Here is a 24,999-nt window from a genome sequence, read left to right as displayed (position 1 = left end):
GTTTTCTGTCATTATTTCTTTAAACGGGTTCTCTGTTCCTTGCTCATCTTCTTCTCCTTCTGGTATTCCTGTAAAGCAGATGTTGTTAAATTTCATATTGCCCCAGAGCTCCCTTAAGCTATCTTCCTGCTTTTAATTATTTTTTCTATTTGCTGCTCTAATAGAGTATTAATTTCTACCTTGTCTTCCAAATCACTGATTCGGTCCTTTGCTTCATCCAATATACTTTTATTCTATTCCAATATGTTCTTCATGTCAGGTTATAGCATTCTTCATTTCTGCCTGGTTCTTGTTAATGGTCTCTATTACCCTTTTATGCTGTTGTAATTTACACTAAGTTCCTTAAGCATCTTTATAACCATTGTTTTGAACTTTTATGTCTGATAGGTTGCTTGCCTCCATCTCATTTAGTTCTTTTTTTCTGAGATTCCTTCTTCTATCTCATTTGGGGGTTGTTTCTTTGTCTTCCATTTTAGCTATCTCTTTGTATTTGCTTTTATGTATTAGATAGAATTGCTATGCCTCCCAGTCTTTGTGGGACAGCCTTATGTAGAAAGTGTCTTGAGGGGTCCAATGGTGTATTGTCTTTGTTCACCTGAGCTGGATGCTCTAGGAATGCACCTGATGTGCATTGTTTGTGCTCTCCTATTGTAATTAGAACTTGATTGTTGATATCCCATGCATGGAGGAATCTTCCTCTGATGTGCTTCCAGTGAGGTTCAACCTCAATGTTGTTGTGCCAGTTGTCCAGTGGTTGGGAACTCCTTAGCCCAGAGGCTGAGTCTGCCTTGAGTTTCACACCTTAATTGACCCTGTTCTGAGCTGTACTTCCTTCCCCCATGGAACTTGTCCTGCAGGTGTCAGCTTCAGATGCTTGGAATCCCACTGGCATTTGCCTCACTGAGCAGTCCTGGATGGTGTCTGTGGCGGGGACCCAAACTGATGTTTCTCACCAAAGTATTCTTGTGAAAGCAGTTTCTGCATGTTTTTCCAGTGTGACTTATGGCATAATCTGCATGAAGACCCTTTATACCCAATATTTATAGTGTTAAATAAAAAAGAAAGTTCTGTGTATTTTCAGCATAATTTTCCAGTTCCTGGATATTATATGCTTTGTCATTCAAATTTTTTTCTCCTCCATCAGTGATTTTCATAAACCATCTTTTAGTCAGATTATCTTTTGACAGCTGCTTCCTATTCACTTCTTCTCAGTCCCCAGCGTGGGAGGCTTGGCTTTCCATCCTCCTTGGGGCTCACTGAAGTCAATCTGGGGCCCAGAAACAAGGCTAGCCTCTGATGGTGTGCAGGCCTTCCATAGTTCAACGGCCACAGGCTGACAAGGTGTACTATTACAATATATATTGTCTACATTTTTCCCCAAAACTGCAATGACATAGGTTCAGTTATTTTCTCAGAGACCAAGTCCTTAACCTGCCTGAGCCAAGTCCCACATTGAAGAGCCTCAAGCTCTGGTATTCTGCCAGAGCAGAAGGGAGCATAAATAGCCTTCACAATATCTTTTCTGCAGCAGCTCCAGGTATTGTGAAGAGAGTGCTGGAGGTACTGGGTGTGCTGGTAGCTATGCTCGGCCATACCCTATGGGCTACAGGGGCTACTGTGCTTACCCATAGGCTCTGGGGCAATGGCTTCCACACAAGGTGTGGACCCCAAATTGCTTTTGAAAGTGGGTGAATGGCCTGGTTGGTATTGCTCAGTTGTTGACCATGGACTCATGAACCAAGAAGTCACTGGTTGGTTTCCTGGTCAGTGCACATGCCAGAGTTGTAGGCTTAATGCCCAGTAGGGGGTGTGCAGGAGGCAGCCTATTGACGTTTCTCATCTGTATTTCTATCTCCCTCTCCCTCTTCCTTACTCTCTCTCACAAATCAATAAAAATATATTTTTTAAAGAAAGTGGGTGAATAGCAATATACACAGCCATCAGGTATGAATATGCATGAAAGACCCTAGAAAATTCCCAACAGGCCAAAACATTCTTCCTACCTTGTGATAGGCCTGAAGGAGGCCTGAGAGTTGAATGGTGCCTGATCTATTCCTTTAATAGAGACTTGTATCATTTACCAAATCAGATACCGTTCACAAAATGACCCATTACCCCACCTTACAACAAAATCATCTCTTTGGTAATGTACTTGTTTAGTGACACTAGTGAAGGGTTAAAGGGTGACACATCTTTTCCATTAGCTTTAATATTTCATCTGTCTCAGGATAGCTTGTGCCAAAGACATGATCAAGCAAACGTGCAAAACAGTTTAAAAATAATAATAGCATTTACTGAGCACTATTAATTGCTTGATATAGATAATATATTTATCAATAATATCAATATCCATCAATAATAGAATTGATTAAGTACTTAAGGCACTGTGTAAAGATCTTTATGTGCATTATTTCATTTAATCTTCACAACACTTCTATGAGGTAAGAATGATTATTATCCCAGTTTGGGAGTGAAGAAACTGAGGGTCAGTGAGATTAAGGAAATTTCCCAAAGGAACCTAGCCAGTAAGTGCTGGAACTAAATATTAGAACCAAGGCCTGCCTATTCAAACGACTATCTAGCTCCATAGCTAGCATGTGTTTCTGACAGTTATGCTGTACAAACCAGTTTGTTGTAGATGAAAAAGTCTTTCCTAAAAATCATGCCAATAAGGCTAGAGTATTGCAGCAATTGAGACTTCACAATATAATCACATAGTGTGGCATAAAAGACTGTGATCTAGCCATTTATCTACCACCCTCAACACTTACCTTTGATTTTGTGCCTAGCAGAACCACACTGCTTTTAGTGCCCTTAAACCTCATGCTGTTCATGGATTCCTGACTGGAGGCCTACTATTCTCTTTGCCTCAAATGTCATTCTACCTCCATTAACTGGGAAATTCCTTTAAAATCCAGCTACAGACATTACTTGTCCCAGTAAACCTTCCTTAACTTTCTCCTGACCATGTTAACCATTTTGCCCTCTCTATCAACCTTTGTACTTTATATAAATATGTATTGTTGACTCATTCATTCAACATTAAATACTATTTTTTCCAGGTACTAGGCTAAGTATGAAGAGACAGAGAGTCAAAGAACACTATTACAGAATGAAGACTGCATACTAAAGCATGGAACTACTAAAGTAGTTCCCACCACCTGGGGAAGGGAGGAATAAGGGTATGCTAGCAAAGTGTGAAAGAGCATTCTGATTCAGCCCAAACTTAGGAACCAAAGTTTATCTGTTTGTGGAAAACAAGAGCTGGTGATCCAGCTGAGTATTTATTTAAATCAATGTTTATGCTGTGGAACAGGATGGTACCTGTTCAGTATCTTGGATAGATTTTGAGTCTTTATAGGGAGAGGAGTTAGGACCAACTCTGAGTTGTTTGAAAAGGAGACTTAGAGATACTCTGGGCACAAGTTGCACTGGCTGTGGACTCAGGGAAGGCCATTCTCCTCACTTCCACATAGAACCCAACACTATGGCAGCACCTTGAGTGGGAACTTTTAGCACATTGGCTGGTAGCCCCCTTGGATAGGAATACTGGTATTTTCACAGAGGGCCCTATCAGCAGTAGCAGTGGTGGGGGGTTGAGGGAAGATAGCACCCTTAAATGACTTCATGAACAGAGACCAGAGAAAGGAAACCAGAGCAAGAAGGGAAGAAAAGGGTTGAAGGACTATGGCTGACAGACGGGTTCATGAGCCTATTGAGATACACTTGGACCTTTCCACTTAGAGCTGGGCAAGAGTATGGATTCTGGGCTACTAGTATATATGTCAGTATGCTAAATTATAAGCACATGTTGAGTCCTGGAGACATTTAACTTCCTATTAGAGAACTGTCTTATTCATCTTTATGTCCCAGGACCAAACACGAAGCCTGACACAAAGCAACTGCTGACAAAATATTTCTGGATTTATTTAATAAAGGTATTGGGAGGAGTCAGAGAAGGGAGGGTGGGGAGCATCATACATACATGGGATATGTGCCAGGGGTTCTGGCCCCTTTTGATTCTGCCAGCATGTGTGAGGAGGTGCTAAGACAAATTCCGTGGCAGTTAGAAAGTGAACTGGCTGCCAAGATGGAGAGGAGGGAACATTTAGTCTTGACCTTCTACAGTCCTGAGGTCCCCAAACTTAAGGGGAACCGGAAATACCAAAGGGTGAGGAGGTACCTAATTACAGGTCAGATGGGAGGAAGAGGGCTTTCTTAAAGGTGGACCTAGACAGAGTATACTAAAGACAGAGAAAAGATGACCCTTTTTATAGAAGGGGTAGGGATAGATTAGATATCCACAAATCAAACCCACATGGGGATACTCAGGGTAGAGAAGAGTAGGCAACCCTGGGGATCAAAAGTTATCTTTTTGGGTAGGCAATATTTCCCTCATCCTTGTAGCCTACCCTCCCCACCAACAAACATCCGAGTGCCTCCATGCCACCCCAGAGGCGGCAGCAGCATGTGGATCAGACACACACCTACATCCGAATGTTCTGTGGCAGCCTCTGTGGGTTTAGCCTCCTAATGCTGATCTGCGTGTCCCCACTGAACTGGGTGCAGTTCCTGGTGATCAAGAATGGCCTTGAGCTCTACGCAGGACTCTGGATCTCATGCCACCATGAGCTGTGCTGGAGCCACACACCCAAGCCACCCTGTGAGTGCCACTAAATTAAATGCCACAGGCCCCACAGTTTCAGAGCTTTCTGCCACATTAGCCTTCATCTTTCTTTCTCCAAGATCTTTTGGCTCTCACATCTCCAAGTCTAGCGTGGATCTCGCCAGATTGTGGATATAACCATCCTTTTCTTTGGTAGCCTCAGTGTACCCTTTCTCCCTCCTATTGCAGGTTGTTTCCTCTCCCAAATAATGAGTTGATAATCTCTGGAAAGAATCCTTTTGTTATTTACAAGATGTAACTGTGATTGGTTTCTAATGTGGCTTGTACAAATAGGAGAGAAGTGATTGCCTGTAGCTGGGAGGTAATGAAAAGTGTCTCAAACTCCGTCAGATTTAACTTTCAAGGTCAACTTGTTCTTCTGCTAAGAGTAGAAGAGAACTTAAATTCATGTCAGATATGTAGTATAACAATGCCAGCTATTCAGAGTAAATCATTAATGTCTAATTTTATATGAATTTAAGTAAATCTGAAAAAGCAACATAAAATATTTTAAAATAAGCTTCTAGGGCCAAAAGTTTTTCAATCAGAACCAAGACTTAGAGGAAAGACATAACTACACGAATAGTTTACCCATCATCCACAAGATCCATTTACACAAAGAAACAGGTATTGTGAAAGAAAACATGCATGTGTAAAGCTTATTCCTCCTTTTCAGAGAAGGAGAGGCCCCAGATGCTGGGATTGAGGGTGCATCTAGGCCCACCCCTGAGGAGGAGCATAAGTTACTTGGCCATGGGCTTGGGCATTTGGAACTAAGGGGAAGACCTTGGGAGGAAACTAAAATCAAAGGCAGGCAGACAATCCAGCTGCATCTTCAACTAAAAAGAAAAACTAGAAATATATTTGCAATAAATATGAAAGATACAAGATTAATGGCCTTAATATATTAAAATATATAAAATTATTATTAAGAAAAAGATAAATACCCAAATAAATAAATTTTCTGTAAACAGACAATTCACAAAACAGAAAGTACAAAGTGTGTCTAATAAATATAGGAAAAACTATTTTAGCCTTAATGAATCATTAAAGAAAGGCAAATCAAATGGACAATGAGATATTTAAATAGTAAAATACAGCCCTGGCCACTGTGGCTCAGTTTGTTGGGTCATCACTCTGTACACCAAAAAGTAGCAGACTTGATTCCCGGTCAGGGCACATACCCACCAGGTTGTGAGTTTGATCCCCAGTGGCAGCACGTTTGGGAAGCAACCAATCGCTGTTTCGATTTTTTTCTCTCACGAAGATCTCTCTCTCTCTCTCTCTCTCTCTCTCTCTCTCTCTCTCTCTCTCTCTCTCCAAATTTTTAAAAAGGTAAAATACAATGCTTCACACTTTCACACACACCGTGAACCGTGTAAGTGGGTATAACCAAAGTAATACGATTAGATGTATCCATAGATTTACAGTCACTAGTTCCATTTCTAGAAAAATGGAGTAAAAAGATATTTAGGCATAAAAATTAAGTTGCAATTATATTTATGTAACTGTGTTCCCAGACTAAAACCCAGGATTTTAGATTATTATTTAAACTAGAGGCCCAGTGCATGAAATTCATGCATGGGTACGGTCCCTAGGGCTGGCTGGCGATCAGGGCCAATCTGTGGGATGACCGTGGGGTGATTGGGTCCCCCACTCGCACCTGCCTTGGCCTGGTGCCACCCACTCACCTGCTCCACCATCCCACCACAGCCCCGCTCTCTTTAAGGTTCATCGGGGCTGGCAGCACCTCCACTGATGCCCACTGCCAGTACCGCATGGCTGATACCCACCATGTTCTGTGCTGGCCCCTGGTGGTCAGCTCACATCTAACTCCTGGTTGGTCGAATTCTCGCCTGTGGGGATAATTTGCATATTAGCCTTTTATTACATAAGATTTTTAATGAATCAAAATCTTGATATTTTAACACTTAAAGTAGTAAAAAGTTCAATTTTTAGAGCCTTGAATTCACCTGAGGCCAAATGTTAATGGGTTAGAGAAAGTCAACTGAGCCCTCTCTGTACACAATTACAAGTACCCACCCTCCCTATTTCCAATGTTAACTAGTTCTAATTCTAGGTTCAGTCTGTAATACAGTTCTCAAAAGGAATTCCCAACATGTAATCTGTATGTCCAAGCTTTTGATGAAGACACTCTTAGTTAGACCCAGGGCCCCAGGAATTGCCACACATCAGCCTGTGACAATATGTTATTACTAGAGGCACGGTGCACAAAAATTTGTGCACTTGGGGGGTTCCCTCAGCCCGGCCTATGCCCTCTTGCAGTCTGGGAACCCTCGGAGGATATCCACCTTCTAGCTTAGGCCCACTCCCTGGGGGAACGGGCCCAAGGTGGCAGTCAGACATCCCTCTGGCAGCCCGGCAGCCCTTGGGGGATGTCCACTTGTCAGCGGGGAGCAGGCCTAAGCTGCAGTTGGACATCCTTAGTGCTGCTGAGGAGGCGGGAGAGGTTCCCACCACCACTGCTGTACTGGCAGCCGTCAGCCTGGCTTGTGACTGAGCAGAGCTCCCCCTGTGGGAGCACACTGACCACCAGGGGGCAGCTCCTGCATTGTGCATCTGCCCCTGGTGGTTAGTGTGTGTCATAGTGACCAGTCATTCCCAGTCTTTCTGCTGTTAGGGTCAGTTTGCATATTTCCCTTTTATTATATAGGTTAGAGGCCTGGTGCATGGGTGGGGGGTGGCTGTTTTGCCTGAAAGGGTGTCCTGGATCAGGGTGGGGGTCCCACTTGGGTGCCTGGCCAGCCTGGGTGAGGGGCTGATGGCTGTTTGCAGGCTGGTCACACCCCCTTCAGGGTGGGGGTCCCCACTGGGGTGCCTGGCCAGACTGGGTGAGTGGCTGATGGCTCTTTGCAGGCTGGTCAAACCCCCCTGCCAATGGGGACCCTCACCCCATAGGGGTGTGGCCAGCCTGGGTGAGGGGCTGATGGCTGTTTGCAGGCTGGCCACACCCTCTTTAGGGTGGGGGTTCCCCACTGGGGTGCCTGGCTAGTCTGGGTGAGGGGCTGAGGGACGTTTTCAGGCTGGCCAAACCCCCCAGCGATGGAAGCTCCCAGGCTCTCCTTTTTTTCTTTTTATTCTGGGATTTATTTACTTTCTATAATTGAAACTTTGTAGCCTTGAGAGGAGCTCAGAGCCAGCCAGGGTGGGTGGGAGGGAAGCCTCCTGCTGGCTCCAGCTCCGTGGCCATGGCCAGCTGAAAGCAGGTATCTGGGGTTTATGTACCTTCTATAATTGAAATTTTGTTGCTTTGAGTGGAGCTCAGAGCCGTCGCGGCAAGCGGGAAGTTTGGCTTCCTCCATCATTGGGGCAACCAAGCCTCCTGCTTGCTCCAGCTCCATGGCTGCTGGCCACCATCTTGGTTGGTTTAATTTGCATATAGTCTCTCTGATTGGCTGGTGGGCATGGCTTAAGGTGTAGTGAAGGTATGGTCAATTTGCATGTTTGTATTTTATTAGTGTAGATTGCTCTAATACATTATTGTCCAAATTCAAGAACTTTAAACTTTTATTTACTGGATTGCAAGAATTTAGTCCCCACTCCCATGGTATCCTCAGTCATTTCTGAGAGTTCTTCAGGGGCTGTCTCACGTGGGCTCAAGAATGTGTGTGAGCTCAGGAATTGCCACACATTAAATATCCCCCAGTTGTGGGAGAAATTTTATTCTGGTGCTCCCAACTGGGTTACCAGAGAACCCAAATACTAAGCAGATTTCACAGCTCCTCTCCAGGGTGTCAGGTCTCCATCCAGGATCTTTTCCAAACCACCTCCTGTGTGCATTTCCTCTGAATTTGGGAAAGTGTTGTCTTGACCTTGTATGCCTGGAATGAGGGCACAATGGCAGTAATGTGGAGGTTTAGATTTGGCTAAATAAGTGGGCTAATTCTCCAGCTTGTCTCCAGCTATATCATCTTCATCCTCAAAATCAATATCCACACCCCACATCCACCCACTCAGTCTAGCTCAAGCATGTCAGACTCGCGGCCCACAACAAATATTTTTGTGGCCCAGCCAATATAATGGTATGTAAGAAACGTTTTAATAAAAATTTTGTAACTTAATTTTTACAATATCCTGTTATACATAATTATTAATAATGAACTACAACATTTGCTAATGACTGTTTACTATAGTCATGTTGCATTCATTTCCCTTACGCACCTTACATGCAGGCACACCATTTCTCTCCTCTGATACTAACAGCAAATATTTTAGCAGCTGATTGCCACATCATTAGTCTTGTACTGACTTGTTTGGGGTGTGCAACAGGAAATATTTTGCTTTTGGAGAACAAGAAAAATAGGTTTATTTGCGTTAAGCTTATTAATTTGTGCAGTTATTCAGTGTCTGGTAAGTTAATGTTCAAGAAAAAATTAATTTTTATTAAAATGTTCTATTATTTTATGTCAATGATTACTCATTTATTTCAGCCCTTTGTTTTCAGCATGTCTCTATCTAAATAAACCTATGTTTCTATGAAAATTGAAGCTTTTGTTTTTTTGCGGCCCAAATAAACTTAAACCTTTGAGTTTGACATGCTTGGGCTCCTTTACAGTTAAAAAGGGCTAGATTTTTTTATTTTTTTATTTTGGAATACTGCATCTCTAGCCTGGCTTTGATTTTTGCTAAAGGACATAGGGTGTGGTGAGCGAGTCCACTACCAAATCTCTTTGGAATCACTGAGTAGCAGGTGCTGGCTTCTCTCTTCTGCTTCTTTCTTCTAATGATATTTTGGCTTCCCCACTGCTTCCTTTCAGGGAGTCAATAGCTATGAAGGAAAATAACATTTACTGTTAACCGAGCCTATTTGTTCACAAGAGCGGGTGGCTCATAACCCTGCCTGTCTCACTTTATAAAGCCTCCTAGCTAAGTTCTACTTTCACAACAGTAGAAAGAGATCCTGCCCATCAGTTACAAACTACCAAGTGGTGAGAGTTTTCAAGTCACTGAGAAACACTACTGTTTTTTATTGGGCAGTGTCCCTTCCAGCCTTGGTAGCATTTACAGCCTACCTGGTGGTGCCCTGAAGTGCGGATTCACTGAGTAGGATGATCCCAAGAACATCAGTAAGGATCCTATCAAGTTTTTAAAATATTTTGAATTCTTTTTCTTCAAATTAAAAGTGACATTCCCTCTCTTCCAAGGGTATTAGCTTCATTGCCTTCAGTAAACTGAGAGGCTTGCCTTGTTATTCCTATAACCAAAGTCCACATCACAGCATATCATTAATGAAAACTTCAGAGATGTTTGGATACAGGTGACCTATATGGATGTTCCTTGTATCTAGGGCATTTCTCTCTCCCGGGACCAAGGCTTCTTCCTGGCATGTACAAGTAGGGCCTTTTGTAACTTAGGTTCTAAGATTTTTGAAACTTTGATGGGTAAGCTGCTGTGAAAACTGTCATTTAAAAACTGAAATAGGTTTTGGTCTTACAGGAGGTTGAGGTTTACATTCAGGTTTGGGACCTTTGTTTTGTTTTGTTAAATGAATTTTAAAAATAACCAATGCAGTTGTTTTAAACTCTGAATGTAAGTGTCTCGCTTGATTAGGTAATTTGTTGTGTATGGCTATGACTAGTAGACTTCAGTCCTTTGAGCAGTTAGACTGTTCTATGACGAAATCTTTAGTTATTCCTTTGGAGTTGTGAGTGATTTTGTTAATGTAGTTTTCAGGAGATGAGGAGCTAAGACAGAGAAGATTGTAAGAAGAACATGAAGACACAATCGTAGAAAGGCTGAACTGTAACATATCTTAGAAAGGAGCTGGGCTGGATATTTTATACAGTGTGCTTTTGTGTTTTAAATAACAGAACCAGTTTGAACTAGCATAAGCTAAAGAGTAACTTATTTATGAAGACTCAAAAGAACCTCATAGGCTCCCAAAGGCAGGAAGTTTGCTGGACCTTACGGGATTTCAGAGGAGACTGGGATCAAGCCCACCAGTCACTCGGTATCGTTAGAGGTGCTTTGTCACTCATCTTTGTTTATGCTTTGTTTTATCTCTACAGCTCAATTTTTCTCATTTATTGGGCATGTGTAAGTGCCCAAAAAGTATATTCCAGGCTAGCTTTATATATTCTTGGTTGAAGCAAGTAAAAGATAAAATTAGCATTAATCAGTCCCAAATCCAAATTTTGAACCATAAAAATCAAATTGGTCTAACATGGATCAGATCCCCTTCCTTGATACAATTAGCTATAGTCAGGGGGCTGCTAGGGCACAGGGGAGGATGTGGGCTAAAGATGCCTATCACTGAGCTTTCTGCAGATCAATCTGGGCTGGTGGTTCTCACTGGCTATATAGACTGCTAATTCTAAGTGACCCACTTCTTTAAAAATATGCCGCTTTGGGGTCATTGTTTTAATGTGGCTAACTTGCAGAGCAACTCACTTCTGTGACTAGGGGTGTGGTGTCTCTTCATGGACATAAATAACTATTATTGATGGTGTTGGTAAATCATAAGTTCTAGAAAACAAAATATTTAGAGGCAGATCTTAGACTGGGATAATCTTGGTACATAATTTTGTGTCTCTGAGTCACTTGCAAGCTGGATTGGGATTCTTAAGCATAGAAGTGCTTAGAGAATTTTCAATGGTAGGGATGGGCTGGGCCCTACTACATTGAAACTGGAGAGACACTAGACAAGGAGGCACGCTGCAAGCATGTTGAAGAAATCACTGGATCTGTGATATCTCAGAAAAGCTATATCAACTTGCATTTGTAAGTTAGCCTCTATTTCTGTTCTCTCTTTTTTTTGCAGTTTTATAACTTTATTCAACAATCAGCAGTTAGTTCTCATACACATTAACTGTGGATTTTTTAAAGTGGGGCAGGTATATAGGTAACCAACTTATAGAGCTTGTTTGGTGAATCTTCAACCTCATTACATTTTCTGGACAACCACACTCCACATGTTATGGGACATTCCTTATTCCTTTGGCCCAGACAATTTTGTTGAGCCTGGTGTCAATGCACACATCTGGAGTTCCCATCTCCTTCCTGGCAAATTTCCTGATTTCTTTGAGCACCCGAGGGGCATGCTTCTTGAAACCCACTCCAAGGATATGCTTGTGAATGTTGTTGCTGTATTCTTTGGTCACTACCTTGTTGATGGGAGAACAGCCCTTCTTCTCACCTTCTTTGTAGGAGCCATTCTGCCAGGCCCAGGTTGGAAAGGCTAGCCTCTGGTTCTTAAAACATTGCTGCGAAGTCAAGGAGGATCTGTTCCATATCAGGAATGTGGTAACAAAAAGTGAGGTTTCTCTCTTACCAACATCCTATTTGAAGTGACAGAGCCAAAGAGAACAAAGATCTGGAGCCAAGAGAAGAGGGGAAAGGAATATGTGGAACTTGAGTAAGGGCTTTGGAGCAAAAGAACTTTAGCAGACCTCTTTTTGAACAAAGGTGATATAGGACCTTGAGGGAATTTCAAGAGGGTAAAAAGGAAGATATTTTGGGGGTGTTAAGTCCTTGCAATCCAGTAAACTGAGGGCATGAAATTATTAGAATATAGGAGTTAAAGTACACGTGACTTCATTTTGTAATCACAGGCTGACAAGGCCTCTATATATTGGATACATGTGAAAGAGAAAAAAATAGAAACAAACCCAACAATGGTTTATCATTAAACAAAGTACAACATACTATTTTGTAGCCATTAAAAATGATGTTTACAATGTGATCTGGGAAAATTGTTACCATATAATCTTTTTCTTTCTTTTTTTAAAATTTTGTTTTATTGCTTAAAGTATTACAAAAGAGTAATACATATATCTCCTTTTTTTATCCCCCTTGATCTTCCCCTGGCCTCCCCTACCTGTCGGTGTCTGGTGTCCATTGGTTATGCTTATATGCATGCATACAAGTCCTTCAGTTGATCTCTTAACCCACACCCCAATCCTCCCTGGCCTTCCCGCTGTAGTTTGACAGTCTGTTCCATGATGCGCTGCCTCTGTAATCTATTTTTGTTCATCAGTTTATAATGTTATTTATTATCCATAAACGAGTGAGATCATGTGGTATTTTTCTTTCATTGACTGGCTTATTTCACTTAGCATAATGCTCTCCAGTTCCATCCATGCTGTGGCAAATGGTAAAAATTCCTTCTTTTTTATAGCAGCATAGTATTCCATTATGTAGATGTACCACAGTTTTCTAATCCTCTCATCTGCTGATGGGCACTTAGGCTGTTTCCAAATCTTAACTATGGTAAATTGTGCTGCAATGAACATAGGGATGCATATATCCTTTCTGATTGGTGTTTCTGGTTTCTTGGGATATATTCTTAGAAGTGGGACCACTGGGTCAAATGGGCCTTCCATTTTTAACTTTTTGAGGAAATTCCATACTGTCTTCCATAATGGCTGTACCAGTCTGCATTCCCACCAGCAGTGCACAAGTGTTCCTTTTTCTCCACATCCTCTCCAGCACTTGTTGTTTGTTGATTTGTTGATGATAGCCATTCTGACAGGTGTGAGATGATACCTCATTGTTGTTTTGATTTGCATCTCTCGGATGATTAGTGACTTTGAGCATGTTTTCATATGTCTCTTGGCTTTCTGAATGTCCTCTTTTGAAAAGTGTCTATTTAGGTCCTTTGCCCACTTTTTTTTGGGGGGGGGGGGTATTTATTTTTTTTAATTTTTTTTTATTTTAGTAAATCTTTATTGTTCAGATTATTACATTTGTTCCTCTTTCCCCCCCCCCATAGCTCCCCTCCACCCAGTTCCCACCCCATCCTCTGCCCTTACCCCCCCCACACACACTGTCCTCATCTATAGGTGCACAATTTTTGTCCAATCTCTTCCCTCCCTCCCACACACCTTTCCCCCCCAAGAATAGTGAGTCCATTCCCTTTCTATGTCCCTGATTCTATTATAATCAACAGTTCATTCTGTTCATCAGATTATTTATTCACTTGATTCTTAGATTCACTTGTTGATAGATGCATATTTGTTGTTCATAATTAGTATCTTTACCTTTTTCTCCTTCTTCCTCTTCTTAAAGGATACCTTTCAGCATTTCATATAATACTGGTTTGGTGGTGATGAACCCCTTTAGCTTTTCCTTATCTGTGAAGCTCTTTATCTGACCTTCAATTCTGAATGATAACTTTGCTGGATAAAGTAATCTTGGTTGTAGGTTCTTGGCATTCATCACTTTGAATATTTCTTGCCATTCCCTTCTGGCCTGCAAAGTTTCTGTTGAGAAATCAGCTGACAGTCGTATGGGTATTCCCTTGTAGGTAACTGAGTTTCTTTCTCGCTGCTTTTAAGATTCTCTCTTTGTCTTTTGCTCTTGGCATTTTAATTATGATGTGTCTTGGTGTGGTCCTCTTTGGATTCCTTTTGTTTGGGGTTCTCTGCACTTCCTGGACTTGTAAGTCTATTTCTTTCACCAGGTAGGGGAAGTTTTCTGTCATTATTTCTTCAAATAGGTTTTCAATATCTTGGTCTCTCTCATCTTCTGGCACCCCTATAATTCTGATGTTGGTACGCCTGAAGCTGTCCCAGAGACTCCTTACACTATCTTCGTATTTTCGGATTCTTTTTTCATTTTGCTTTTCTGGTTGGGTGTCTTTTGCTTCTTTGCATTTCAAATCTTTGCCTTGATTCTTGTGCTCCTCTGGTCTGCTGTTGGGAGTCTGTATAATATTCATTATTTCAGTCTGTGTATGCTTAATTTCTAGTTGGTTCTTTATCACAACATCGAGGGTCTCATTAGATTTCTTGAGGATCTCAATAACTTTATCGGCGACTTCTAGGCAGTTCTTGAGAGACTTTAAAAGTGTGGTTCTGAACTCAATATCCTCCATTGACAGTTTTGTCCTGTTTCTTTGTCTCCGCATTTTTTATGCTTTCTTGGTGCACCCCCTAGTGGTCTTTGTGCGCAGTCTTGTTGTAGTTAAGCCTTGATTGTTGTAGTTAATACTAGGGGGATTTGACCTCCAGGCCAACTGGCTGTGAGAATCAGCTATGTCTGCAGTGGGAAAACTTCTGTCCTTTAGGGAGGTGCTACTCTAGCCTTTGCCTGAGGCTATTTGGCAAATGGCTCTGTGCAGAGCTTGGGCGGGGCGGGTTGCATGGGATCAACAGGGCGGGTGGAGGGAGCAGTTATGGCTGCTCTCAGTCCCATCCCCAGAGGCTCTGCCTCTCAGAGGCCCAGCAACCGCTGCAAACCTTGGAGAGAAAGCTGCCCTCGGTTCCAACCGATGCCAGACAGTCCCGCTTCTCCAGTTTGAGTCTGGGTCCCTAGAGACTCGCCCAGAACTGAAGCTCAGAATCTGAGCCTCCCTCCCAATTGAAAACAATAACCACGCCCTCAGCTACTAGCCCACTCCTCGCGTACCTCCGCACCTTTGTATTTTCCGCACTGGGCCTCCTCTGAGTCTCGTATGCTGTTCTCTTTCCTTCTAGTAGAAGAATTTCCCCTCAGCCAGTCTTCCTGTGGTTCTGGGCGATGTCCATTCCGTCTTTTAGTTGTATTTGTGAAGTGGTTGTTCGAGGCAGCTAACTCCGGTGTTTACCTATGCCGCCATCTTGGTTTTTTTCCTTTGCCCACTTTTTGATTGGATTGTTTATCTTCCTTTTGTTAAGTTGTATGAGCTCCTTATAAATGTTGGAGATTAAATCCTTATTGGTGATAACATTGGCAAATATGTTCTCCCATGCAGTGGGCTTTCTTGTTGTTTTGTTGATGGTTTCTTTTGCTGCGCAGAAGCTTTTTATTTTGATGTAGTCCCATTTGTTTATTTTCTCTTTAGTTTCCAATGCCCTCGGAGCTGTATCAGCTGTATCAGCTTCGGCATATGTCTGAGATTTTGTTGCCTTTGGATTCCTCTAGTATTTTTATGGTTTCCCATCTTACATTTAAGTCCTTTATCCATTTTGAGTTTATCTTTGTGTATGGTGTAAGCTGGTGGTCTAGTTTCATTTTCTTGCATGTATCTGTCCAATTTTCCCAACACCATTTATTGAAGAGACTATCTTGGCTCCATTGTATGTTCTTGCCTCCTTTGTCAAATATTAATTGAGCATATTGGTTCAGGTCAATTTCTGGGCTCTCTATTTTATTCCATCAATCTATATGTCTGTTCTTGTGCCAGTACCAGGTAGTTTTGAGAACAGTGGCTTTGTAATACAGCTTGGTATTGAGATCCCACCTACTTTGTTCTTCTTTCTCAGGATCACTGCAGCTATTTGGGGTCTTTTTTTACTCCATATGAATTTTTGGAGAGTTCGTTCTAGGTCTGTGAAATATGCTGTTGGTATTTTAATGGGGAGTGCATTGAATTTATAGATTGCTTTGGGTAGTATGGACATTTTAATGATGTTGATTCTACCAATCCATGAACATGGTATGTTCTTCCATCTGTTTATGTCTTCCTCTATCTCTTTTTTCAACGTCCTGTAGTTTTCTGAGTAGAAGTCTTTTACCTCTTTAGTTAAGTTTATTCCTAGGTAGCTTAATTTTTTTGGTGCAATGCTAAATGGGATTTTTTTTTTAATCTCACTTTCTGTAAGTTCACTGTTGGTGTATAAGAATGCCATCGATTTCTTGGGGTTAATTTTGTATCCTGCTACATTGCCGAATTCATTTATTAATCCTAATAATTTTTTTTAATGGAGTCGTTAGGGTTTTCTATGTATAGTATCATGTCATCTGACAATAAGGACAATTTTACTTCTTCATTTCCAATTTAGATACCTTTTATTTTTTCTTCTTGTCTGATTGCATTGACTAGCACTTCTAGTACTATGTTGAACAGGAGTGGTGAAAGCGGGCATCCCTGTCTTGTTCATGTTCTTAAGGGAAATGGTTTTAGTTTTGCTCATTGGGTATGATGTTGGCTGTAGGTTTTTTATATAAGGCTTTTACTATGTTGAGGTATGATCCTTATATTCCCACTTTGCTGAGCGTTTTTATCAGAAAGGGGTGTTGGACTTTGTCAAATGCCTTTTCTGCATCAATTGATATAATTACGTGATTTTTGTCTCTCAATTTGTTTATGTGATGTATCACATTTATTGATTTGTGGATATTGTACTAGCCTTGCATCCCTGGAATAAATCCCACTTGGTCATGGTGTATGATCTTTCTAATGTAATGCTGGATCTGTTTGCTAGAATCTTGTTGAGGATTTTAGCATCTATGTTCATCAGGGATATTGGCCTACAATTCTCTTTCTTTGTGATGTCTTTATCTGGTTTGGGGATTAGGGTAATTCTGGCTTCATAGAAAGAGTTTGGAAGTGTGCTTTCCCCTTGAATTTTTTGGAATAGTCTGAGAAGGGTTGGTTTTAGTTCTTCTTTGACTGTTTGGTAAAACTCCCCTGTGAAGCCATCTGGTCCAGGGCTTTTGTTTGCTGGAAGCATTTTGATTACTATTTCAATTTCATCAGTAGTTATCGGCCTATCAAGGTTTTTTTATGCTTCCTGGTTGAGTTTTGGAAGCTTGTATTTTTCTAGGAATGTGTCCATTTTGTTGAAGTTGTCCAGTTTGTTGGAGTAGAGGTGTTCATAGTATTTTTTTACAATCCTTTGTGTATCAGTAGGATCAGTTGTTACTTCACCTCTTTCATTTCTGATTTTGTTTATTTGGGTCCTCTCTCGTTGTTTCTTTCTTTTTTTTTAAGAATCTGTTGTTTTTATTTATTTTTATTTATTTTTAAAATATATTTTATTGATTTTTTACAGAGAGGAAGGGAGAGAGATAGAGAGTTAGAAACATCGATGAGAGAGAAACATCGATCAGCTGCCTCCTGCACATCTCCCACTGGGGATGTGCCCGCAACCCAGGTACAAGCCCTTGACCGGAATCGAACCTGGGACCCTTCATTCCGCAAGCCGACGCTCTATCCACTGAGCCAAACCAGTTCCGGCTCTCTCTTTGTTTCTTGGTGAGCCTGGCTAGGGATTCATCAATCTTGCTTATCCTTTCAAAGAATCAGCTCTTGGTTTCATTGATCTTTTGTATTGTTTTTTTGGTCTCTATGTCATTTATTTCTGGTCTGATCTTTATTATCTCCTTCCTTCTGGATACTGTGGGCTTTTCTTGTTGCTCTCTTTCTAATTATTTAAGTTGCAGGGTTAGGTAATTTATTATCATTTTTTCTTGTTTTATGAGGTAGGCCTGTAGAGCTATGAACTTCCCTCTCAGGACTGCTTTCATTGTGACCCATAGATTTTGGATTGTTGTGTTTTCATTGTCGTTTGTTGCCATGATGCTTTTTATTTCTTCTTTGATCTCTCTGGTAACCCAATCATTGTTTAATGGCATGCTATTTAGCCTCCAAGTGTTTGATTTTTTTCCATTGTTTTTATTATAGTTGATTTCTAGTTTTATGCCACTGTGATCTGAGAAGATGCTTGTTATGATTTCTATTCTCTTGAATTTGAAGAGACTTTGCCTATGTCCTAATATGTGTTCTATCTTTGAAAATGTCCCATGTGCACTGGAGAAGAATGTATATTCTGTTGCTTTGGCGTGAAATATTCTGAAGATGTCAATTAAGTACATCTGATCTAGTGAGTCATTTAGGATTGCTGTTTCCTTGCTGATTTTTTGTTTAGAGGATTTATCCAGTGATGTTAGTGGTATTAAAGTCCCCTACTATGACTGTGTTGCTATCAATCTCTCCCTTGATATCTCCCAGAAGTTGTTTTATGTATTTGGGTGCTCCTGTATTGGGTGCATATATGTTTACCAGAGTTATATCTTCTTGTTGGATTGCTACCTTTAATATTATGTAGTGGCCTTCCTTATCTCATTATGGCCTTTACTTTAAGGTCTATTTTGTCAGATATAAGTATTGCACCCCCAGCTTTTTTCTCATTTCCATTTGCCTGAAAAATTTTTTTCCCATCCTTTCACTATCAGTCTGTGTGAATCCTTTGTTCTGAGGTAGGTCTCTTGTAGACAGCAAATATATGGGTTGTGTTTTCTTATCCATTCAGCTACCCTATGTTTTTTGATTGGGGCATTTCATCCATTTACATTTAATGTTATTATTGATAAGTACTTGTTTGTCGTCATTTTCATTCTTAATATTTGTGTTTCTTCTTGCCTTTCTGTTTCTTCTTTTTACAGCAATCCCTTTAGCATTTCTTGCATTGCTGTCTTGGTGGTAATAAACTCTCTTAGTCCTTTTTTGTCTGTGAAGCTCCTGATTCCACCTTCAATTTTGAATGATAGCCTTGCTGGGTATAGTATTTTGGGATTCAGTCCCTTGGTTTGCATCACTTTGTATATATCATTCCATTCCCTTCTAGCCTGGTGTGTTTCTGTTGAGAAATCTGTCGATATTCTAATGGGAGATTCCTTGTATGTAACTTTCTGTCTCTCTCTGGCAGCTTTTAAGACTTGTACTTTGTCGCTGATGTTTGCCAATTTATTTATGATGTGTCTTGGTGTTGGTCTTTTTGGGTTCATCTTGTTTGGGATGTTATGCACTTCTTGGATTTGTGTAGTTTTTTTCTTGCCAATATCCGGAAAGTTTTCTGTCATTATTTCTCTGAACAGGTTTCCTATTCCTTGCTTCTCTTCCTCTCCTTCTGGTACCCCTATTATGCGGTTGTTGTCTCATTTTGTGTTGTCCCAAAGCTCCCTCTTGCTTTTTAAATTTTCTTTCCAGTTGCTACTGTGTGTGTGTTTTTTTTCCTACCTTGTGTTCTAGCTCGCTGATGCAGTCCTCAGCCTCTTCTAGTACACTGTTTAAGCCTCCCATTGTGTTCTTTATTGCAGCTATGTCGTTCTTCATTTCCTCTTGGTTCCTTTTCATATTGGTGACATTCTCATTCAGCTCCTTATAATTCTCATTGGGTTGTGTGTATTTGTCATTGAGTTGCGTGTATTTGTCATCCAGCCATTACTTATAACCATTACTCTGAATTCTTTCTCTGAGAAGTTACTTGCCTTGGTTTCATTTAACTCCCTCTCTGGTGATTTCTCTTTTTCTTTCCTTTGGGGATTGCTTTTTTGTCTCTCCATGTTTTGCTCTAACATTTTAATTGTTTCTGTGTCCTAGATCTGACTGTTTTGCTACCCAGCTTCTTTTGAGGATGGTGCTGGTGGTGTGATCTCTCAGGTCTCCTGAGCTTGGTAATCTATCATAGCTCCCTACTTAAGCTATTTGGGATTTTTTGATGTAGGCCTACAAGCTGGAAAGGCACAATTGCGGTGTCCAGATGTCAGCAGCCAGGGAGGGGGATGTCCCAATTTTTGCTGTTTTGCATCCTTGGTTGAAATTGCACATGCCCAGCCAGGGCTCACAGAGGTACTCAGGAGCTGTCTGTCAGGGTAGTGGGGCTCAGGAGGCCTGCACATTAGAAAGGCAAAACTGTGGTGTCCAGAGTTCTGTAGCTGTAGCGTGGGAAGACTCAGTTTTTGCTGCTGTGTCTGTGGTTGGATACACACGCTCCCAGTGGCAGCTCACAGGGGCACCCGCAGTGTGCTTGCCAGCACAGCGCCCTGGCGCACTCTGAAGAGCCCTGGTTGAAGCCAAGCGATCGAGGCATCTGTGGGCAAGAATCCAGGATGAGGGGATTCAGAATTTCTACTGTTGGGGCAGTGCACCCTTGTTTGGATAAGAGCACCCTGTAGAGCTGTGGTCTCAGGAGGCCTGCGTGCTGGAAAAGCATGACTGTAGTGTCCAGAGTTCTGCAACAGTGGAGTGGGAAGACTCAGTTTTTGCTGCTGTGTCTGTGGATGGATACACACGCTCCCAGTGGCAGCTCACAGGGGTACCTGTGATGCATTTGCGGTGTGGAACTCTGATGTACTTTGAGGGGCCCTGGCGCTGAAGTTGTGCGACAGTGTCTGTGGGCAGTTATTCAGGAAGAATGAAATCAAAATTTTTACCGTGGGGCAGTGCACCCTCATTTGCACAATATCGCACTCAGCGGGCACTTGCAGTGGCTCCCAGGGGCTGCCTGTCGGGTGATGGGCTGCAGAGGCTTGCATGCTGGATACGCGCCAATGTGGTGCCCAGAGGTCTGCCACTGGGGAGGGGGAAGCTGCACTTACTGCTGTGGGAGCGGTGCTCCTTTGAAGGTGGAGGTCCTAGGGTCTGTAGGTCTGCGGATGGGGCTGCAGGATTTTGGCTGGAATGGCTGCTGGGTCGTGGGCAGTGTCCAAGGGCTGTGTGGGTGTTGGTGTTGATGAGTTCCTAGATGAGGCCGCTCTCCCCTTCAAGATGGCGTGGGTTCCGTGCTCGAGTCCCGCAGCCTCAGAAGTGTCCACGCAATGGTAGGTGCTCCCTGTCCAGGAGAGTCTGGTCTGCCAGCCCCTGCTGTCCTGTAGGATGTAACTGTCCCTCGCTCACACACACACACACACACACACACACACACACACACACACACACACCACACATCCACACACTCTCCCTTCACCCTCTCACTCACACATCCTCTCCCTCACCTCTGTCCTGCCAGCCGCCATCTTCTCGCGTCCCACTCCATATAATCTTAAGGAAAAAATTACATGATGTTGAGTATTATATCTACTATGTATGGAGGATAGAAAAATACTAGAAAGAAATAAAACAAAATACTAACAATGGTTGCCTCTGGGTCATGGGATTGTGGCTCATTTTCTTCCTCCTTTTTATAGTCTTCCCAATCCTTATTTTGAACATGTATTACTTTTAGAATTAGAATTGGGAACAAGAAAAGAATTTTAATTTGTTCGTGATGTTAAAGTCATACTTCTTTTAATATATATATATATATATTTGTTGATTTCAGAGAGGAAGGGAGAGGGAGAAAGAGAGAGAAACATCAGTGATTTGAGAGAATCATTGATTGGCTGCCTCCTGCACACCCCACACTGGGAATCGAGCCTGCAACCCAGGCATGTGCCCTTGACTGGAATCAAACCTGGGACCCTTCAGTCCAAAGGCCGACACTCTATCCACTGAGCCAAACTGGCTAGGGCAAGTCATACTTCTTATTAGCTAGTTTAACAACTAAGTTAATGTGTTAATATACCCAGAACTATTCATATATTATTTTTAGTTTTGCAATGAAGGCTTTGCTTTCATAGTAAAGACATTCCAATTATAGTATCAATGAAGACCTGAGCAAGATCTTTATTAGTTCTTTGGGTGCCACTTAGCAAGCTCAGTTTCATCTCCTTAATCCTCACTTCCTTCTTGAAGACTCTATCTGGTTTTCTTGAGAGAGGTTTCCCACTGAGAAGGAACCTCTCAGTAACTAAGTAACCAAGCCTTTACTTTCTCCTTCTCATTGGCAGATTACCTCCAATATTCCAGGGCCTTCTTCCTAATCTCTGTCCTCACCATACTCATTGGTCTTGGCTGGCTCTTAAGTTCTTGCCTCCCTAGAAGAGGAAGTATGACCACCAACTTGGATCTGAAGGTATCCATGCTCAGCTTCATCTCAGGTACAAACATAGAGCGGCAGGGTGATTTCAGGGTAAAATTGTCAAGGGAACAGAGTTTCTCTGTGGGGTTTTCATCCTCTTTTTCTTGTCCCTTTCCTCTTTTTCAATATTACATCAAGTTGCCAGCTACCTGCCCTGTCTTATTATATAAAGCACACTTTCGGTGACTTATGCCAGGAGAGAGGTAGAAGCCCTTTTTTCTCTCCCACTTGGTCAATCCCCAAATTTTGATCCTGCCATACAAATGGCATCTGGAAGCAGAAGAGTTGGGGGTGGTAGTCAAGGCAGACTGAAGACACTGATGGGTTGTGACATCTTTTCTTCTGGTCCTAGCCATCTGCTTGCTCTTCTGCCTCATCCTATTTCTGGCACAGGTTCACTGGCACACCAGGGATGCCATGGAGTCAGACCTCCTATGGGCCTATTATCTTAATTGGTGGAGTGACTTCTTATACATGTTTTCTGGTGAGTCAGTTCCCTGCCTTATCCCAGAAGGATGGAAGGGGAATACACTTATTGAAAGAGAGGTGGAATCTAGGAAAAATAGAAGCACTGATTCTTCCTATTTAGAGCATCTATGCATCAAGAAGCAGTATGATATGAAACTGAAAACTTAGAATTAGTAATCTGTCCTGCCACTAAATGAGCCATAGACAGGTTGAGTGGCTTTCTATAACCACACAGAAAGTAGTCAAACTATGATTTGATTCCAGGAGGTTCAAGCTTTGTCCTAACCATGTGAAAATACTATAATGGAATGGGAGCATAGGACTGTAAAGTAATTCTGCTGGGGGAGAGGAGGGTTGGCTTCACTGAAAAGAAGCCCTTTGAACTGAGCATTTTAAAGGATGAATGAGAGTTTTAAAAGTCAAAAGACCATGTGTCTATTGTAATTCACCTGAAATTCTTCTATTCCCCTAGGGATCATCTCCTTCCTCAACTACATAACATTCAAATCTCCTCCCCTTGATCAAAATGTCACTGTGATTCCCACAGAGAGGTCAAGGCTAGGGATTGGTCCAGTGACTACAGTATCACCTGCTGAAGATGAAGAGTCAAGGTCTGAGATGGAATCTCCAAGTGATGGAGAGGAAAAACTATCAAATGCAGAACTATCAAACACAGAACTATCAAACGCAGAAATGTGATAGTGATAGGAAAACTCAATTACTGCTTGTCTTAAAAATGGGGGAGAAGTTACTAAGTTGGGAATGATTGTGTAGACTCTAAAAAAACCCTCTTAATATCATGTCCATATTACTGAAGGAGACAGCATTAAAGCTGATGAAGTGTCCTTTGTATGCGTTAGACCCAAAATATGTATGATAATCAAAAGAAAGTAATGAAATCTCATTAAGAAAAATTCTATTAGAAAACATCAGTGTTTAGGGTCATGAATGAAAGAAACTAGCAATAGATGCAGTGTGTGGATCAGAGATCTCTTTGGGCATCAGGGGTCTCATGGACCAAAGTGGTCAATGGAATAAAATGTCATCTAATTCTGTTTGAAAATCTCATTATTTGTGGCTGTGAGCACGGATGGAGGTACTTGGACAATATTGTTGAGTTTGAATTGGAGATCATTACCAGAAATGGAATGAACACCAATGGAGATAATATCTATCACCCAAAGGTGTTGGGAGGTGCTAGGGGGATTCTGGGGAGTCCATGAGGTCCCATTTCCTATAAGAATTGGTCATTTAAACCCTTACAGCATACTATTTGAACCCACTGCTTCTCCCTAGGCTGGAAGATACCTTAACCAGACATATACAAACTCCCTGAAATTCTATACAAAACTTGTGTTTGCACTTTTCTGTGAAAAGAGTCATAGCCTCTGTTAGATCCTTGACAAGCCTGTGACTCTTTTGATTCCTTAGTCATCAAATATGTTTCCTTAAGCCAAATGACGCTAAAGGTCTTAAGGTCTTCCTTCAGCCTAAGTACATATGTGGAACAAGTTAAAAGATTTTATCTTGTTTTATATATCCTGTAAGATTAAGGAAGTGGGGGCATAGGTTTTTTTTTAAATTCTCACTGGAGAATATTCTTTTTATCAATTTGAGAGAAAGGAAGAAGAGAGAGAGAGAGAGAGAGAGAGAGAGAGAGAGAGAGAGAAACATTAATGTGAGAAACATCAATTAGTTACCTCCCATATTTGCCCCGACCAGGACTGACCCCGCAATCTAGGTATATGGTTTTTTTTTGTTTTTTTTTTAATATATTTTATTGATTTTTTACAGAGAGGAAGGGAGAGAGATAGAGAGTCAGAAACATCGAAGAGAGAGAAACATCGATCAGCCGCCTGCACATCCCCCACCGGGGATATGCCCGCAACCCAGGTACATGCCCTTGACCAGAATCGAACCCGGGACCCTTCAGTCCGCAGGCCGACGCTCTATCCACTGAGCCAAACCGGTTTCGGCTTTTTTTTTTTTTTATAGGTATATGTTTGATTGAGCCACCCAGCCAGGAAAATCACACAGATCTTTTTAAAAAATATATATTTTTATTGATTTTAGAGAGGAAGGGAGAGGGAGAGAGAGATAGAAACATAAATGATGCGAGAATCATTGATCGGCTACCTCCTGCATGCCCCACACTGGGAATCCAGCTCACAACCCAGGCAGGTGCCCTGAGAATCGAACCGTGATCTCCTGGTTCATAGGTGGACACTCAGCCACTGAGCCATGCCAGCCGGGCCACATAGATCTTTTGATGGCTAAATATCTTTTTCAGAACCAGACCAGATTCCAGGCAGAAGATTCCTTTATTATTTTTAGTAGCTACCACTACTACTCTATTGATTGAGGTCCATTCTTCTCAACCCCAAGCCTGGCAATGGAATGAACTACAGTGCCCAGCCTCTCCCCTTGCTGTTCTTAAAGATAAGCCCTTGGGTCTTTTTG

At 41.8% G+C, this 24,999-nt stretch overlaps 1 protein-coding gene across 1 annotated transcript; it reads left to right on the top strand.

Moving 5' to 3' along the window:
- The first annotated feature begins 4,090 nt into the window (after positions 1-4,090).
- Positions 4,091-23,565, top strand: TMEM202 (transmembrane protein 202). The gene is made up of 5 exons (XM_059681076.1): positions 4,091-4,171; positions 4,408-4,663; positions 21,941-22,090; positions 22,424-22,555; positions 23,012-23,565. The coding sequence occupies exons 1-5, from the start codon at positions 4,091-4,093 to the stop codon at positions 23,236-23,238; spliced, it is 846 nt and encodes a 281-aa protein (XP_059537059.1). The 3' UTR covers positions 23,239-23,565.
- Positions 23,566-24,999: the final 1,434 nt, after the last annotated feature.

The sequence above is a fragment of the Myotis daubentonii genome, chromosome 1, assembly GCF_963259705.1.
Source record: "Myotis daubentonii chromosome 1, mMyoDau2.1, whole genome shotgun sequence".
Taxonomy (NCBI): Eukaryota; Metazoa; Chordata; class Mammalia; order Chiroptera; family Vespertilionidae; genus Myotis; species Myotis daubentonii.
Note: the sequence above shows the minus strand (reverse complement) of the source record. Positions and strands in the feature narration are given on the sequence as shown.